The sequence below is a fragment of the Podarcis tiliguerta genome (genome assembly GCF_965153285.1).
Source record: "Podarcis tiliguerta genome assembly, chromosome: 6".
Lineage (NCBI taxonomy): Eukaryota > Metazoa > Chordata > Lepidosauria > Squamata > Lacertidae > Podarcis > Podarcis tiliguerta.
Window position 1 is genome coordinate 42,920,772 of NC_139539.1, and position 18,020 is coordinate 42,938,791.

The following is an 18,020-nucleotide window of genomic DNA, read 5'->3' on the forward strand; positions in this document are numbered from 1 at the left end:
AATGAACTAATTAAGTAAACCTCTGACGAAGCGTGAAAACAATTTGTTTGACCCTGACGCTAGCAGAGGGCTCTTAGACAGCGGAGTTAATCAGTCAGTGACAGAGCCCACAAGCGGTGTCAGCAGGCTGCCGCGCTGCCATCTGTTTCTCTCTAGTTCTCCCCACCCGCCCCCCCTTTTCTTCTTCCTAACATGGGCGAGCTATAAACTTTAGTGGTCTGTCTCCTCTCTCCTCTAAAGCCTTGTCATTACGGTAGGTCCCAGTCAGCCTCTTTCTCTCTAGCAGAGTCTCTCCCACTCTTCCTATATACCCCACAGTGCCTGGCAGCCTTTAAAAACTTCCCGGTTCTTACCGAAGGTCTATGACAGTGATATAGCTCTGTTTCGGAGAAGAAGCCTAGAGGGGTCTAGCTCCATTTCACAGAAGGAAAAACTGGTGTGGAAGTACTGTACTCATTTTTTCTAAAAGTAGTGATGCTAGAATGGCTCTAGGGGGCTGGCATGGTGGTGCTTCTAGACTATCAAAAGCTACCAGGTACCTGTTCTACAGACATAAATTATATTTTCTGAAGTATCAAAGCTCACTAATAACTGATTTAGAGGGAAAATATCTCTAGAATCTGAGGAAACCATCCCCAGGGCCAAAAAGCAACAGACTGATCTTTGGGCTTCACTGCACATCATCAAAAACAGTTAAAGTGCTTGCAGCAGGACTTTTCCTTTTTGAGGTCTATGGCAGGCTTCCTCAACCTTGGCCCTCCAGATGTTTTTGGCCTACAACTCCCATGATCCCTAGCTAGCAGGACCAGTGGTCAGGGATGATGGGAATTGTAGTCTCAAAACATCTGGAGGGCCGAGGCTGAGGAAGCCTGGTCTATGGTGTGAGAAAATACAGGAAGAATATTAAATACAGGTTGGGCCAAAGAACACAGCAGCATGTGTATACCTTGTACATAAGGAAGTCACCTACTTGACAAACTGTCCCAAGTCCTCACAGAGGGTTTCACAACCAGGCCACTTGCACTCTCCATGTCCATACAGAGGGTGAGAGCCAGGAGTCTCCTCATGAGAAGAGCTGCAAAGGAGGGGGTAAAGGAAAACAAAAAAAGCATTATTATGGAATAGCAGCTCTAGCTTTGTATAGTTCATTTGCTTTGTCGGCTGAAGGAACAACCACACAGGGCATTTTAAAGGGATCGGACATGCTCATGTATACTCCCTTCATTGAGCAGATGTTGTCTCCACCCAGTTAACTGCGAATCTAGCCTGGGCTGCCAGAACCATAGTTGCAGATGCAGACCAGCAGGATTCATCCTCAGTTCATATTTTAGGTTGTCAGATGTGGCACAAAATACTTTTTAACTATCTTCTTGGTATGCTAGATGCAACTCTTCTTAAAAAAAAATGTGCACTGGCTACAGTTATCCATACCCTGGTTTCATCAAGGTTAGATTACTATAAAGTGCTATGTGTGGGACTGCCTATGAAGAATGCACAGAAACTGCAGTTGGTTTCAAACACAGATGCAGAGGAAGATGTATCACCAGTACCAAAAGAGCTTCATGGTCTCCAAATTTATTTCCAAACATAATTCAAGTGCTGGTTCTGAGCTATAACGCTTTAAAAGGTCTGGGACCACAATATATGAAAGGGCTGCTTGCTCCCCTGTGAACCTGCCACATTAGTAAAAGCTTCATAGGATGTCAGGTTATAGGTTCCTTCATCTTCCAAGTCAACTTGGGTAGTTACTAGAGCTGTCTTGGTGTTGGCACCTCATTTGTGGAACTCTCTCCCTGTAACCTTTCTTCTGATACCTACTCTGCTAGCTTTAGACACTCAAGTAAATAATCCTGTTTCCTTTGACTTTTAGTGGATTTTAATGAGATTGTTTGTTTTAATCCATTGATGGGTTTGCTTTATTAGATTTTAATATAGATTGCTAGTCTGCTTCTGCTTGATGCAGAACTTCCTTATCTCTGCAGTGCATCTATGCTGTTTCTTGCTTATTCTTGATATCCCACAAGGCTGGCAGACCTATGGACTGTGTACTTAGCACAGCTGCCTTCATCTGATTAGCATGGGACTGTCCCAAGGGTAAGAGTCTCTGCCTATATGAAGGATCTTGTTAGTTCCTGAGCTGTCTGCTAGGGTGTCCAAGCATCAGAGTGGAAAGCTCTTTACTGGATACTCCCAAACAGTACAGCATCTAAGCCATTTCCCTGACATGAATGACTATTATGAACTCTTATTTGGCCCTTGGGGTAAACTGAAAAACTAAAGGCTGTGACTGCACCAGTGCCATTAAAAAAAAGCAACCGAGTCAGCATAGTCTCCACAACAGCAATGGGGCCATTATACACAAATGTTTGGGAAGATAGTCATGTAGCCATTCTCCAATGGCTAGCAAGATTCACATATAATTTGTTCATTGAGCCTAAATTGTAATTCATTGGGTCTGAATTGAAGTGGCCAATTTCCACATGGCCAATCCCTCCTATTGTGACTTAATAAGTTCCATTTGTCACTGAAGGCAGGTACAATCACAAATTTGACTCCATATCTGGTAAGCCAACACTGTGCCAAACAGTAGAAGTTCAAGGACTGAACACGATAGAAAATACTAGTCTCTCCCAATCATGTGTAGAATTTTACCCCGTCCTTTGAGATAAATTCTATATCCTTAACAAATTATCCATTCCGTATTTCAAAGGACCACATAAAGTTTCTACCTGTCCCTCCTTTGTGTGAGCATGGCGTTCTGTCCATTGGGAAGAGGGTGGTGGGAAATTGGAGGAGAGACCTTGGCGGCCGAAAACGAGGTAGAATTGGAGGTGTTGGTGCTGAGGTCAAGTCCCTCTTGCTTGATACTGTCTTCTACAGGCTGAGTAGCAGTAACCTCTTTCCATAGCTGCTGAAGGTCTGAGGGACACACAGCTTCACACATGTTGGAGAGAGCAGGAAGGAGCGGCAGAAAGAGGAAAAGATTTTTTAAAGAAGGATTTAAGAATCACAAATCTGCAGAACCCACGCTAAGATGAGCCAAAAAAATCCATGAAAGGTGTGGCTTCTGTGTTTAGTTTGTTGACAAAAGAGCTAATTGAGTCTCCCGGCTACTGAGAGCTCTCCTCAATGACTATTTATGCAACACTATTAATTGTGGCATCTGGAAATCAAACAGAACTTAGTGTCTTTTAGAGCAGGCATGGAATTACTTCAGTCTTACATGGTCTAGAATCTCCATGGCCATTACAAGTTTTAAATTAATTATTTAAAATTACAATTTTATTGAAGCATTTCTTAACAATTAAAGACATAACTAATCTGTATTAGAAATCCCAAGAACAAACCCTTGCTTAATACTATAAAAATGACTTTTGCTCGAAACAGTCAGGCACACCAGTCCACCATCTCAGCAGTATGTGACCCACTAGAAATTGGATAGCAGTCCTCCAACGCACTGCCAACAACTGACTGCTTTTACCCATCCCTGATGCAGAGGCTGGATATTTATACCACTTATACAGAGAAAAACTAAGCCAGAGGGTGGTTTTGCTTTGGCATGCCTGGTATGCACCACAAGTGGTTCTGGCAATATATGGATTTCATCCCATAGAATGCATTCATTCTTATCTTGATTTGGCTAGCTAGATGATCACACTGTCTTTTAGATAGGTAAAAATACTGACATTTAGGCACAGCAGCAGCTACAATGCTTTTTGGGATGTAACTCTTAAAAATTAGCTGCCCAATTACATATTTGCATTCAGTTACTCACAGGAACCTAGGAAATTGCCTTTTATCAGCCTGGTTCACACATAACACCAAATCAAGGCTAAGTGTGAACAAGCAAGTGTATGGGGAGAGAGAGCAAAAATCACAGCCATTTTCCTCCTCTCCCAGTCCTGCTATTGCACCACTACCCAGAGCTATGCCATAGTTTGGCTAAGTGTCAAGTGTGAACCAGGCCCACGATTTGTCTCATTCCAAACAAGCTGTATCAAGGGCTTGTTCTTAGCTTAATGTTTGTAGTTTGTTTGGAGTGAGACAAACCACAGTCTTGAGTTTGTACTTAAAACTAAGCCAAACCATGGCTTAGCTCAGGGTAGAATGGCAGTAGCTGAACCTGGTGAAGAGTGAAGCAGTTGTGATTTTCAATCTGTGTACCTGCATGCTTGCTTGTTTACTAACCAGCAGTAGCTCGTCAGGATTTCAGACAAGATCCCTCCCAGCTCTACCCGGGGATACCAGAGATTGAACCTGGAACCTTCTTCATGCAAAAGCATGTGCCTTACTAGTGAGTCAATATCCTTCCCCAAAGGATGGGCATAGACTCAGTTCTGACCATCAAAGTCAAACGAATCCAGGATGCCAGACTGAAATTTCAAGTGAGTGTGTGTCCAAACTTCTTCTGGTTTCCATTCCAAACAAATAAAGAGACCCTTGGACATTTGAATATGAAACTGAATAGGCTTGAAGGGGGGGGGGAGTACAGGAGGGATGGGGATGAAAGCAGTACTTGGCTAACTCCTGCTGCCATGACCAAGGTAAGCGGGGGTGGGGGCACTTACTGGCAAAACCCGAGCGTGGCTTTCAGCTTGCCCACCACCACATGCCTTGCCACTGCCTGTCCCTACCAATTCACGATGTTCAAAGACCCAATTTAGCATGAACTAGGCTAAGTATATCAGTCTAGACTCTGCCGCTTTCCTCAAGGACTCCCTCTCTGGAAGAGAGGGGCATAAGGTGTCTGCATAAAGTGAAGCTACTTTGCTTATGCATCCCCCTCTTGCAGGCAGAAAGTAGCAACATCACAGTGAAGCTTCCACCGGCAGGCAATCCCTGTGTTATGCACGAAAGGTAAAAATGAAATATTAGGCCCCAGCTTTCTCTCGTTAACAGCAACACAGCTCCTGGAACAGGAGTCAGATCAGGCACATTACATTTTGGTCCAATAATGTGTTATTGATGTCTGTTCTATAACAAAACCCAAAGCATGCCAAATGTTAGGCCCCACGTGCATTCAAACAGTCAGCTCTTAAAATTAACAGAAAACCAACAGGCTGTGCTAATTGCTGCTCTGGGTGCCTGGGTTACCTCCTCTGGCACTAAAAAAGCAAGGAAGCTTATGTGGATTACCTTGTGGAAGGGTCTGCAGAGGAACGGTGCCTTGTCCTGGCTGTAAACTGACCAGCCCTTGTCGCTGGAGGTTTAACAGGTGCTGCTGCTGCAGCTGCTGCATCTGCAGTAGCTGTTGTTGGAATGCCAGCTGCTTATTCCCTAATGGCTGCTGGAAGACAAAAGGAAAAAATCAAAACACATTATTTTCAACCCTGTAGCACAGGCCTTCCGGGATTCTCTGGGGTCTTGCATAAGCAGCCCAATCCCAGCATCAGCCTTGCTTTCAGCCAGCACAGCTCACAGTCCTGATCTCTTGTCCTCAGTGGCCACACAGCATATAACCAAGACAGAAAGCCTTTGATCTATCATAGCAGCAGAACGAAGGGGGTGGGTGGCGGAAGAGAAGAGAGCGAGCCTGCTTGGCAGAGCAGTGAAAATGCTGAGTCTCTCTGCCAGATGAGCATTTCCACAAAGTCTGTGCGTTTGAATTGTGCATAAAGAAGCAGAATCTCTGCTTCTCAGTTGTATCTGCCTACCCGAAGCATACATCAGCATCAATGGATTGAGCTCCTATGAGCAACACAAAAGGCTTGCAGGCTAGAGCATCATAACCTGGGAAACTCTTAAAGACAATGGTTTGACTTTATGGAGTAACACACAACCATCTGGGCCATATCTACTCCTGAAACTTTAATGCCCAGGATCTGGGGCTCCTGCTGGTCTCAAGGAATACAGGTGTGTGTTTTTTTAAAGATATATTAATTAAATTGGCAGAGGGAAATATACTCTAATATAAACTTTTTTCCACCTCTCATACAGAATGACACAGAAATCTGGTTGTTTATGCATGGCTTTTCAGAGAAAATGGAATGCGACACAAATATGGGCCATAATTTAGAAAAAGTTTTGCAAAATGTGTCACAAATGCTCATCATTATCTTTCTATTAGAGGCGGAAAATGGGTTAATCCAATGTAAAAAAAAATTAATGTTAAGATGGAGAATCAATCTCAGTGTCAGAAATTAACAGCACTAAATGATCTTAAAATTCAAGAACTCTAGCTGACTGTGGGCCTTAACCACAACCCATTGACATCCATGTACACTGACTCCAACAAGACGAGGCCCATTAATTTCAGTGAGAAGAATAATGGCCTGCCCATGATTTCATGGGGAGTTTGTGGCAAAGCCAAGAATAAGATTCTTCTCGAATATTTTTAATTGAGGTGATTTAAAAGGAAGCCCAAGAGGCAAAATGAAAGGATTAAATTCAAATGCAAATAGTTTGAATATTATTATTAAAATAATTTATGTAATGATTTTCCTAAAACATTTATTAAAGATTTGTTTGGAAGTTGTTGTTGTTAATTAAATTTGTATACCGCCCTATACCCGGAGGTCTCAAGGTGGATCACAACATAAAATCACAATCTAAAAACACACAGGTAAAATGAGGTGGCAGAAATAGGAGCACAACTACAGCCATTGATTTATTTTATAAATAGAACTGTAACAAATGACAATATGTAAGAGAGAATAATGTGTGGCCCCTTTCTCACCATAACCCTATGCTGGACAGCTCAGTTGGTAGAGAATAATACACTTAATCTCAGGGTCATGGGTTTGAGTCTCATGCTGGGCCAAAAAAATTCCTGCATTGTAGAGGGTTGGACTAGATGACCCTTGTGGTTCCCTCCAACTCTTCAGTTTTACAATGCTATGATTCTTCATACTATCTCTACTAAAGTATGTGTACTTCAGCTGGCAGATAAGATCACATTATGCTTGTATGTTGTACACTGCCTTCTTCTATTCTTATGCAAGTATTGCTTATAAATATTTAAATGGATAAATTTAAGAGGTAGAGAGAGATCCACAGTAGCATAAACCAAGGCGGCCTCAGAGAAGCAGGAACTGGCAAAATATGGGAAAGATTCAGAGCCTAAAATATCCATTTTGTCCTCCATCTAATCTTTGAAGCATTTATTTGGTAGCTATCTGAAGAGCAGAATAGAATACATCATTGAAGAGTACATCAAGGCAAGTCCATTCATTTTCAATTTGGATAAAATTCCTAGCTGATGAATCACCAGGCGGTCTGTCTCAGCCAAGGGGCATCAAACCTGGGAAGAGGCATCCCCTACAGACTGTACTGCAGGCAGACAAGCAAGGAAGGGTGAGTCATTCATGTTAAAAAAATTTATGTGTGTGAGATGCACTCTGAGTGGCCTAAGGGTGTGGGAGGAGATCCTAGAACGCTCCCATGTAAAAAATCTGTAGCAGTATCACACAGACTAGAGTTTGCTTTTTCCCCTCCCTTGCTTCCCCACTCCCTGGCAGGCCTTTCTGTGAGCACAGGTTTCTGCCTGTTACATCAGAGCAGTTGAACACTGCCCCATTCACTCAACTTCCAGGCTGTAAAACAGAAGGAAATTGGGAACGGATTAAGTCATTAGGATCCCCAGGGCATGTTGCTTTCACTTCATAACTCAACAGTCCTCTGTATCTTTCCTCATGGACTTGTCATTGAGCCCAAGCATCCTTATAGTAGGTTCTGGGAGTCTGGAGGATAACAGATGGGACAAGGGAGCAGTGAGTAACCAGCAGGTGAAATGGCTTCAGCTGCATAGCTTTTCTGCAGGCCCACACTGAAATGGGATCTCATAGGCACTGAGAATGGAGTGACTCGTGGCTGTGGGACAAGTGGGGATAAATAGAGGGTACAATGAAGTCTAGGGCCATATGAATGAGCACTGGAGGCTACAACAGAATCCAGGAGTGTAAGCACCTCTCCTTAGAAAATGGATTGTCATGACATGTTTTGCATGCAACAGAGTACCTAATGCATTAGAGCAGGGGTCAGCAAACTTTCAGCAGAGGGCTGATCCACTGTCCCTCAGCCCTTGTGGGGGGCCGGACTATATTTTGAGGGGGGAAATAAACGAATTCCTATGCCCCACAAATAACCCAGAGATGCATTTTAAATAAAAGGACACATTCTACTCATGTAAAAACATGCTGATTCCCGGACCATCTGCAGGCCGGATTGAGAAGGCAATTGTGCTGGATCCGGCCCCCGGGCCTTAGTTTGCTGACCCCTGCATCAGAGCATAGCTTTTTGGAACTCCTAAAACAGTTTGGGGATGGAACACGTCATCATATATGGAGTTCCTGCCACTGGGAGAAGAGCTGGGTTAAAATGGTTGTTTGAACCCTTTAGCTAGTTTCATTTAAGCTTCTAACAGAAGCTTGGATATCAAATCCCCTGGTGGCAAACCTCCAATTCAAGCTAACAAAAATTTATCCTCCTCCCTAGAGTCCTTACTCACAAATAAGTTCTAAAGCTGCTTTCCACACCATCAAAAATGTCAGCGCAGGAAACTATGAAAATACACTTGCTTTCCAGGAGGCACCTGCAGACGTAATCCTCTGGAAGTTCTCCTGCATAAGCTCTTTTGAAATGAAAGCAAGCTGAGCAAGAATACTGCTGTGCTCTTCTGCAGCTTCCATTTATTTCATTGAGGCTAGCACATACAAAATTTCCTGTTGGATTGTGCCCTTTGTCTACAATGAGTGAGTTGGTAATGTGGTATCACCATACTCAGTAGTACTGTTTTTATTACTAGTATGGAAAGGACCAATATGATAAGCACATTAGATATGGTGGTACCTTGATTCTTGAACATAATCCGTTCCGGAAGTCCGTTTGACTCCCAAAATGTTCAAAAACCAAGGCACGGCTTCCGATTGGCTGCTGAAGCTTCCTGCGCTCAAGCAGAAGCCGCGTTGGATGTTTGGCTTCTGAAAAAAGTTCGAAAACCGGAACACTGACTTTTGGGTTTTCGGCGTTCAGGAGCCGATCTGTTCGTCAACTAAGCCGTTTGAGAACCAAGGTTCCACTGTATCTAGTTTTGGGGAATACAGCAAGCACACCTTAAAATGGCCTTTTGACGCATTTCCAAATATAATCTCAGTCATCCACCAAAGGTGTCCTCTTTTTGACACCATCTACTCATCAGGTTCAGACAGCAAAGATGGTATGAAGAGAAGCATTCTTGGTGGCTCCCCACTCACACCAATTACAAACCTTACTCCAATTACAGATTCAACAAAATCCAAACCTGATTGTTTTATGGTAACTTTGCAAGAAATTACTGTTTAGGGCTGGACTTTGAGGCTTAAAAAGAGTGGGGAAATGTCAGTGAATTTTTAATGTTATGCTAGTCTGTTGGTGGGTTATTTTTTGTTTTATTCTCCCCCCCCCTTTTTTTTAACTCACCCCAAACCTTTGGGAGAAGAGTTATCAGTTTTAATATTCAGATAAAATACTGAATATGAGGCACAGTAATGCATGTAAAGGAATTACTGTTTTTCAGATATTATCACAGGAAATTGAGTTCAAGTTATGCTTAAAAGATATGAAAGCTTTGCTAGTTTGCCGGGCCTAACAATGGGCACCGCATTTGTAAAATGGCATAGCCCATTAAATGCACTTCAGTCTTTCTTCCCGCCTTTCTTCTAATAAGCCACGTTCCTCAAACATCTTTCCCTGATCACCAGGTACTAAAAAATAAATAAAGTTTCCTTCTGCTGTTGCCTGCCAGCTCCCTCTCAGCCTCCCCTGACGTGCTGCTGCCAGAGTCTGTGGGTTTCTCTGGACACTTTCACTTTTGGAGGTCATCCGCTGCGTACTTTTGATAGAACCAATGAAGTATGAAGCTTATCGGCCCACAGATAAAAATCTTAAACACAAAGAAAGTAATTACTGAACCTTACTCTGCCAGTCACTAGCACCCACTGGGCCTTTCCAATCTTTCCTTCTCTCAGAGACGGAGGCACACAAGGAAGGTTTCCTGTTAGGGTGCAATCCCCAAATCCAACCCTCCCTCTTCCTGCTCCAACCCTATACACCCTTGATCCCTGATCTTTTCCCTAGCGACGGGGTTTGAGTTCCTTAATGCATTTTGTCTGCACTCTGTTTACATTAGACGCAGCTGAGCGGGTGCAGCTACTGGGGTAACAGGCACCGTCACTTTGATTTATGAGCACATCAAGAGGAGTTTCAGCGTGACACTCTGGACTGACAGGAGCACTTCATTAATCTGACGCCTAGGTTACTCGCTGGCCAATCTTCATGTGCTGCCCCCTCATGCAATATCATCTGGTACACTGGGGCAACTGCCAGAGACGAGGCTCTGTCTGAAAGCTTTTCTCCCTCTCAAGTTTTCTGGAAGCATAAAAGGAACTAGGTTTGTAAGAACAGGGACAGCTGGTTTCGCATTCCAAATACACTACTAGAAACAACAACATAACATTACTGGCCTGAGTACACTGTATACTGCTGTCCACATTGGTTGTGACAGGATTAACTCATACCTGCCAAAATAAAAATGTTGCTCAACTAAAGGAAGCAGCACTTTGCAAGCCAAAACAAAACAGGTGCCACAAAATTCAGATGCTCCTCTCAGATTCAGAGTTTCTTCTTATTCTGCTGTCGGCTTGCGGTATGTGTTTGGACGAGTAACTGTGATTTCTCAGTTCCTCAATTACTGCACTTCTTATAGACATTTGGGCATGAGGGAATAAAGGTGCTGATTTCAAAAGTGCTGAGTTAATATTATTAGAAACAACTATAGACAGGTATAGAACAGATATAGAATAAATTCAATAAATTAGGAAGAAAAGGCCAACTGGGCAATGGGCTCTGAATAGGCAACATATTCCATGCAAGTGCAGAATTTACACATTGAGAGTCTTAGAACTTTGTGTGTGGGGTTTTTTCTAGCCCAAACAGATGTAAAACTAGGCTTGAAAGCATGCATTTTATTCTACATAAAATATCAGAACCTGGGAAATGCAGAAAAATGTGTAAGAAAATACATAAAATTTATGGGTGTGATCTAGCTCTAGGCAAAACTCTTTCAAGTCCCGCTGACTTCAACGGAAGAGCTTTAAGCCTGAGTTTGAGTTCTCCCACTGAAATCAATAGAATTTAAGAGGAGTTATTAACTTCTACTGGATAGTGCTCATAAATAAGTTTGTTTTCTAGTGGCATTATGGCCAAGCTGCACATGACACCAAATTGTGTGTAGTTCTTGCCCCCTCCCCTAAAAACAAAATGCAGCAATGGTGGCAACAATCTGCCTTCACAGACCTGCACCTTTTAAACTATTTCCCCTCCAGGTTTTTTTGGCTGTTGAAAATTGTTCCCTCCCCCCAATATCCTTTTTTTCCCTACAAGGGAAAAGATTTGAGGTACATTTATTTCTTCCCACTCTGAGAGGAAAAAGGAGCTGGAAGGAGGAATTTTCAACAGAAGGGAGAAAGGTTAAAGGCTTATTCCTGCATTTCTTCTTTCTGCATAGGCAGATTTTGAAAAAGAAACCCAGCTGGGGGCGAGGAGGAGAATGACATATAATTCAAAATGAATTGTAGCCTGGCTCTGAATCCCCACTCTAAACCTTGAGGAAGGGGTATAAATTTAAATCAACCAATAAATAAGCAAACAGACTATTGCCCACATATTTAAAGTTAGGGAAAAAGTAAGTAACATCAGCCATACTTTGATCAATAGCATTTTACTGTTTCAGAGATTATCTTAAGCATCATATGACCAAAAAAGTCACCCCTCCAGATATCAAAACTAGGTTAAGCACTGGCTATCCAACCATATTATTTATATATATATATATATATATATATATATATATATATATATATATATGTATATACACACACACACACACATATACAGAGGCCAGTCTAAGGGCCTGTTTATACATTACAGCCAACACATGGAAACAGTCTTAAATCAGAGGTGTGACAGAAAGACTGGTATAACGTTTAGGGGAGAGGAGCAGGAGAGCACCTTGCTTTCATAAGAGCGCTCTAGAACCTTTAGAGTCTGACCTGAGCATGCATAGTTCCTACTGGGTTCACAGAGAGGTCACAGGTTAATCCTGATATCTGGCCATATGCATAATGTGGCTAAACCATAAGGTGACCATACAGTCCTTAATAATAGTGATTCTGAGCTGCTGATAATTTTGGTTATGCCAGATGGCTTTGTGGTGGAAGCTACTGCAACAGAGAATGGAAGAAACTAACAATAAATAGAAGCAGCACACATCACCAGTGACACAGCAGGAAGAATCAAAATCTGTTTGGGGGAGTATACAGAACAGTACTACTGAGCTAGTGCCTCTGTCAATCCAACACTAACTGAAGAACATGATAAACTTCCATCTTTAATGTAAAGAATGTCGAAGAGTGGTGACATGGGAGAGGCCCTTTTTGGCTGGGCCCCCTCAGCTACAGAATATTCTCCAATCAAGCTTCCATGACACAGATGATACAGGTTAAGGTTGATTGAGAAAGGTTGTTGTGGCCCATATACTGCTGCTATTTTACTGTTGCTGTGATGCTTGAGGTTATTGTTTTGTTAGCGTACTGATGGTTGCTACATTTTTAACTCCATATTTTTATTCTGTTTGTATATCGCCTAGAAACTATTTTTGAAAAAGGCAACTAAATAACGATGATAGTGATTATAATAGTAATAACGATGATGATGGTGTTAATCACAATAATTCACAACAAGCTGAAATTCATGGTGCTTCAGTAAATATTGGGGGAAATAAACTCTATCAAATATCACAAAAAAATAATCCTGGAATTTAGAAACATCAATATAGCTGAATCATTCTCCACTTGTCCTCGCACAAACCTTTGTGGAAAATGCTAAAATAACTCGTAGCATCTAGAATTTTAATTATCTGGCCCAATCACAACACAATTAACTATGCAAATATAAAGCTGAAGAAATTCATTGGAGAAGGGTTAAGAAGGGTTTGAGATATGGACATTTGAATCCTGGAAATTCTGTTATTCCCTAGAACTAACAGGTAGCCCAGAAATAAGTTCTGCGGGTTGTGCTATTGTGACAAGCATATCAGATTTTCCAGGTTATCATACACTGCTACGTGTGCTTTCAAGGCAGCAGCACAACTGCCAAAGAATGCTTTCACAGCACTCAGTATTATGATGTTGATTCTGGCAGGAGTGCTAATAGCAGGGATGCGGCAAATATCTATGATTTTTGATTCCTGAAGTGAAAATCATATGTTTGCAGTTGCAGATAAGTGTCTTGAACAAGCAACAGGTTCCCAGACAATTACTGGGGATCCAGGAGAATTTATTTCTAAAAAAAAAAGCAAGTTCTTTTTAAAAGCATAGGAAAATTTAGCTTGTTTCATAGAATAAGGAAGGACAGTCTGTCCCCTTCCCCTAAAATAGGAAGTTACACAATTGGCCAGTCTGTTCTTTTAAAGGAGGAATAATGCACCACTCATCTACCATTCCCAGAAGACATTTCTGAAGTTGCCCCCCCCCCCCCTTTTATAAACAAGTTGAACTCACTTTTCTGCAGAAGTGTTCATGCAAACAGCAGTGCATTTCTGTACACAGAGACCAAACTCACCTCTTTGGCTTGCTGCTTTCCAGCTTGCTGCTGAGTCAGTAGCTGCAGATGAAGTTGCTCCTGCTGCTTCTTGTAGTATTCCTGCAGCTGAGGAAGAGACATGAGGGAAGAATATAGAGAGGAAATGAGACCATTAGTTGTTTGCTTGCACATCACTTTAAACCAGGGGTGGAGAACCTGTGGTCTTCCAAATGTTGCTAAATTACTACGACACCTACTGGGCCACCGGGCATGCTTGCTGGGGCTTATTGTAGTTCAGCAATATCAGGAGCACTAAAGGTTACCCACTGCTGCTCATGCACACTGCTGAAATTGAAGGTGCTTCACTCCTTCCCTGCTCCTGTTCTCCCAAATAAATCACAAGCAGGAAGCTAAGAACAAACCTTGCTTACAGCCCCTGGCTTGTTTGGAAAGAAAGAAATCGTGAGCCTGGGTTCAGATTCTAACACTAGGCCAAACCATGGCTTAGCTTCTGGAGCATGGTGGCAGAAGGAGTGGGGTAGGAGTGAAACACCCACCATTTCAGTAGCATACACAGCACACTGAACTGTCACCTTAAAACTCTAGTTTTGCTTAACTATGGTTTAAAGTGATATGTGAATGAGGTCAGTGTTTGATTTAAAAAAGGGTAGAGTGATTGAGAATTATATATCTGGGCCTCACCATTTCCTAAAATGTTAGCACAGGCATAGGCAACCTTTTGCCCTCCAGATGTTTTGGACTACAGTTCCCATCATCCCTGACCACTGGGCCTGTTAGCTAGGGATCATGGGAGTTGTAGGCCAAAACATCTGGAGGGCCGAAGGTTACCTATGCCTGTGTTAGCACATTGACAAGGTGTTACATATATGTTTGGCATTATTTACAATAGCCCCCAAGAAGCAGGTGATTTGAACAGGATCACATAAGGAGTCTGTGGAAGAAAGCTATTTATTTCTGTTGTACTTTTAGTATAACAATTTTCTTTACAGCTCATCCATCCTCACGAAGATCATTTGAAGCTCATTGGCACTCCCATTTTATGAATTCAAATAAAGGTTGAGAAATTAACTTGTTTAAGAAACCCAGTATTCCACTAATAATCTCTCTCTTGTTCTGTGAACTGGATTACACTGGCACTTGTAAAACTGCTTCGGTTTCCCCAGCACTTCACACTAGATTGATATCATGTGGCTAAGGATTGTGACATTATTTGCAAGTATTGCATTGGAATGCTGGGAGATTCCAAAACTCCTGAGAATTGTGGGTTTTAAAATGTGAGCCATTTAAACTAGGCTCTTTCTTCCATGCCAGCAACACCCAGAGTAAGGCATGCTTAACTCCACAAGGTTTGAGGTTAAATCATCATTTGTAGAACAGCAGAATCTGGTGGTTGTGCAGGTCACCTTCCTGCTTATGCAGAGACAGAGAAGACTATTGCAAATCTTTTGTTTACAGGGGAAAGAAAAAACCAAGGAAAGAAGACAGGGAAATTATTTCCTCCAAAGATTCTTGCAATGGAAACAGATAGCCAAATGTAATATTTTTCTAAAAGGTGTGGCAAATACATGTAAAAATTTAAAGGAGAATTCCCAGAACTGAAAGAATATGATTCAACAGACTGTTTTACATGAGCTCCAGGCTGTAACCTCTTCCTGTCCATCACTACGCCATCTGGGGCGAGATAAATGGGAAAGAGGGAGAGATAGGAAACTGCGTATTTTTGTGTCCAGTACAACCAGAGACTAACTGGTTTAGAGTTGAAGGAGCTTACTTCATTTGAAACAGACATATATTTATCTTACTATATCAAACAATTTGTCTGTTATTTGGTTATGCATTGTATTGCTTCATCATCACTGTCATCATCACTGTCATCATCATCATCATTATTAAATTTGTTAGTCATTTTATCTTGTCCAGGGTAACCCAAAGCAACTTAGAACCAAAGACACAGACAGACACTACCACCCCCGCACATAGATAATTAAAACAAAAAGGGGGGAAAGAAATACAATAAAAACAACTTGCCCACTTCTAAAAGACCACAGATAGTTAAAAGCAAAAGGCCTGGTTATAGAGGAAAGTTTTTGCCTAATGCCTAAAGATATGTTATGATGGTGCCAGGTGAGTCTCCCTGGGTATTCCACAAATTGGGAGGTCTGCTCTTGGGTTGTCTCCTCTAGGCCTCTCATGGAAGAGGCACATGAAGAAGGACCTCAGATGATGATCACAGGGTCTAGGTCAATTCACATGCAGAGGGGCAGTCCTTGTCCTGAGCTGTTTAGCACCCCAACTTCATGCTCACCCTGTGCAGTTGGTTTAATCATTGTATGTTAAGTACTTTCTAAGTGCAGTTTCACACATGCAGTTTCTCCAAGCTCCCCTTGCACAATTTGCATGCAAATATTATGAGTGAACAATAACGTTACAGAAGAAAGTCAAAATAGCCAAAGTATGTTTTACAGTCACATCAGAAGCAAAAAGGTGAAACTGTTACCTGTTTTGCTTTTTAAAACATTAGCATTGTGTCTTTAAGCCTAAAGACAAGCTGTAACAAATTTTAAAATCCATAATACGAAAAGTAAACAAAACGGCAGAACAAACTCAGAAATCAATACATTAAATTAATAAAGCAAGCCAAATTTTGTGTGTGCCAAACTCAGAGTTTCAAAGGCTCTCTAAAAAAAACACCAGATCTTTGTCTCCTGTTTGAAGATCAGCAGGGAGTGAAAAGAGCAATTTATAGCATGCCAAAGGCACTTGGCACTCGTATGTCTCTGCCTCCAAGATGCTTACAATCTAGCAAGGGATGAATGCAAGCTAATGCAATGGCATGTAGTAAGGCTTGGTTACATTTGTATACTATGTATGGTGTACTCTTTGGAAGTTGCTCAGTTCTTAAATTGTAAATACTCACAAACATACATTTTATTTTAATCTTAGGAAAATAAATTGCCCTGCCCTAAAAATACTTGCCCTTGTTTCTGGATGTCCTGGACATGGGCTATAAGAAGCAAAAGTTTGGGTTTATTACATAAAAATGCAAAAAAATAAAAAAATCCTAAAAGTACAATTTATTTTTTTCTAAAAAAAAATACACCTCAAAAACTTGAAAATGAGAGTGCAGCTTTTAAATGGTACATATGATTGGGGCTCTGGGGTATTATAACTCACTTCTACTTAGCGTCTCTGTTCTGCTATCTATGAAACAGGCATGCCAGTATATACTGCACATAAACACTTAATACTCTACAATGTGACCTAAGATTCCTGGATAAAGGGTAATGCTCATTGTGTGCTGAGTGGTATTATACAGGGATTTTCAAAGGGATGCCAATTCTAATTTAATACACTGTGCCCTTCTAAATCTACAAATTTGGTTTGTTTTCCACAGGAGGGGGCCAGAACCACAGGAGAGGTCGACACAGGTTCTTCAACACTAGGAAAAAAAGCTGGCTCCTGAGGAATGCCCCTGGGGATTCTGGGAAAGTCCTTATCAGCTTGTAGTTGACAGTGCTGACAGCAGAAACTTTTCTCTTTATGTCTGCTGAACAGGTTTGGAAAGCCTCCCTGTTTACCCAAAAGCCAATCAAAACCTGGTCTCTGTATGGGATTCTGAGAACATTGGGTCAAGAGGTGAGAGGTGTGATGTTTGGTTTTCTTCTTGTGGAGAATGCCAGCTATTCCGGCCTAGGCTGTTTAATTTGCAGTCAAACATGTTTCTCTATCTGGCTCCAAAGAGGCTCAGAGAAGGAAGGACCCCACCCAAGTTAGTGTTTACCCTTTGTTCTTTCCCTGGGGCCAACCTTGACTTCTTATCAGCTTGTATGAAGTAAACAGGTACTGAAGGCAGGAAGAAGGGTGTGGAGGATGCTGTGTTTTCTTGTTCATCCCCCCTCCCTAGAGAAAGTGTTTATCAAAACAGTTGTGTTTTGTTGGGGGATTTTATTATCTCCTCCCTTCTTCTAACTATTTCGTAACAGAGAGAAAGCATTTTCCTTTTGCCAAGGAAAGTCTCTTTGTCTGTAAAAGTACCAGATCAAGCTGCTAAGGCTGACTTTTTATTCAAACACTCAATTCCAAATTAGGGGGCAAGCAAATGTGGTTCAGAGCAGCAAAGAGGAACAGCTAGACAAAGCGTTAGGTCAAAATACATATCTTAATTGGAATAAGGCTCTCCAGTTATGTGCAGCTACAAAGTAATTCCTAGTGGTGAGAGCACCTTAATTTATTTAGTTGGATAAGAGCACCCTTAATTCATCTTCTTAAATTTCTCATTGACCTGGTCAGCACATCACAAAAAGCCAAACTAGGTCTTTGCTATAGCTCATGGTTAGCAAGGAGAGAGCTGAACTACAAGCCCACATTCAGACAACAAAACCAACCAAACACTCTTGATACATCCTTGATTTGGGTGCCAAGTCTTTTCACACAAGGAATAT

General features: G+C 41.7%; 1 protein-coding gene across 12 annotated transcripts in view; it reads right to left on the bottom strand.

Annotated features, from left to right (window-relative positions):
• Positions 1-18,020, bottom strand: part of FOXP4 (forkhead box P4) — a 153,420-nt gene that overhangs the window by 41,832 nt on the left and 93,568 nt on the right. For 8 of the 12 annotated variants that reach the window (XM_083445730.1, XM_083445729.1, XM_083445725.1 and 5 more), the window contains 4 exons: positions 13,597-13,683; positions 5,137-5,287; positions 2,730-2,934; positions 971-1,075 (listed from right to left, as the gene is read on the bottom strand). In XM_083445730.1, the coding sequence (XP_083301856.1) occupies positions 971-1,075; positions 2,730-2,934; positions 5,137-5,287; positions 13,597-13,683 (548 nt within the window). The remainder of the gene's footprint in view (positions 1-970; positions 1,076-2,729; positions 2,935-5,136; positions 5,288-13,596; positions 13,684-18,020) is intronic. The other 4 variants (XM_083445733.1, XM_083445734.1, XM_083445732.1 and 1 more) reach the window with 1 other exon arrangement.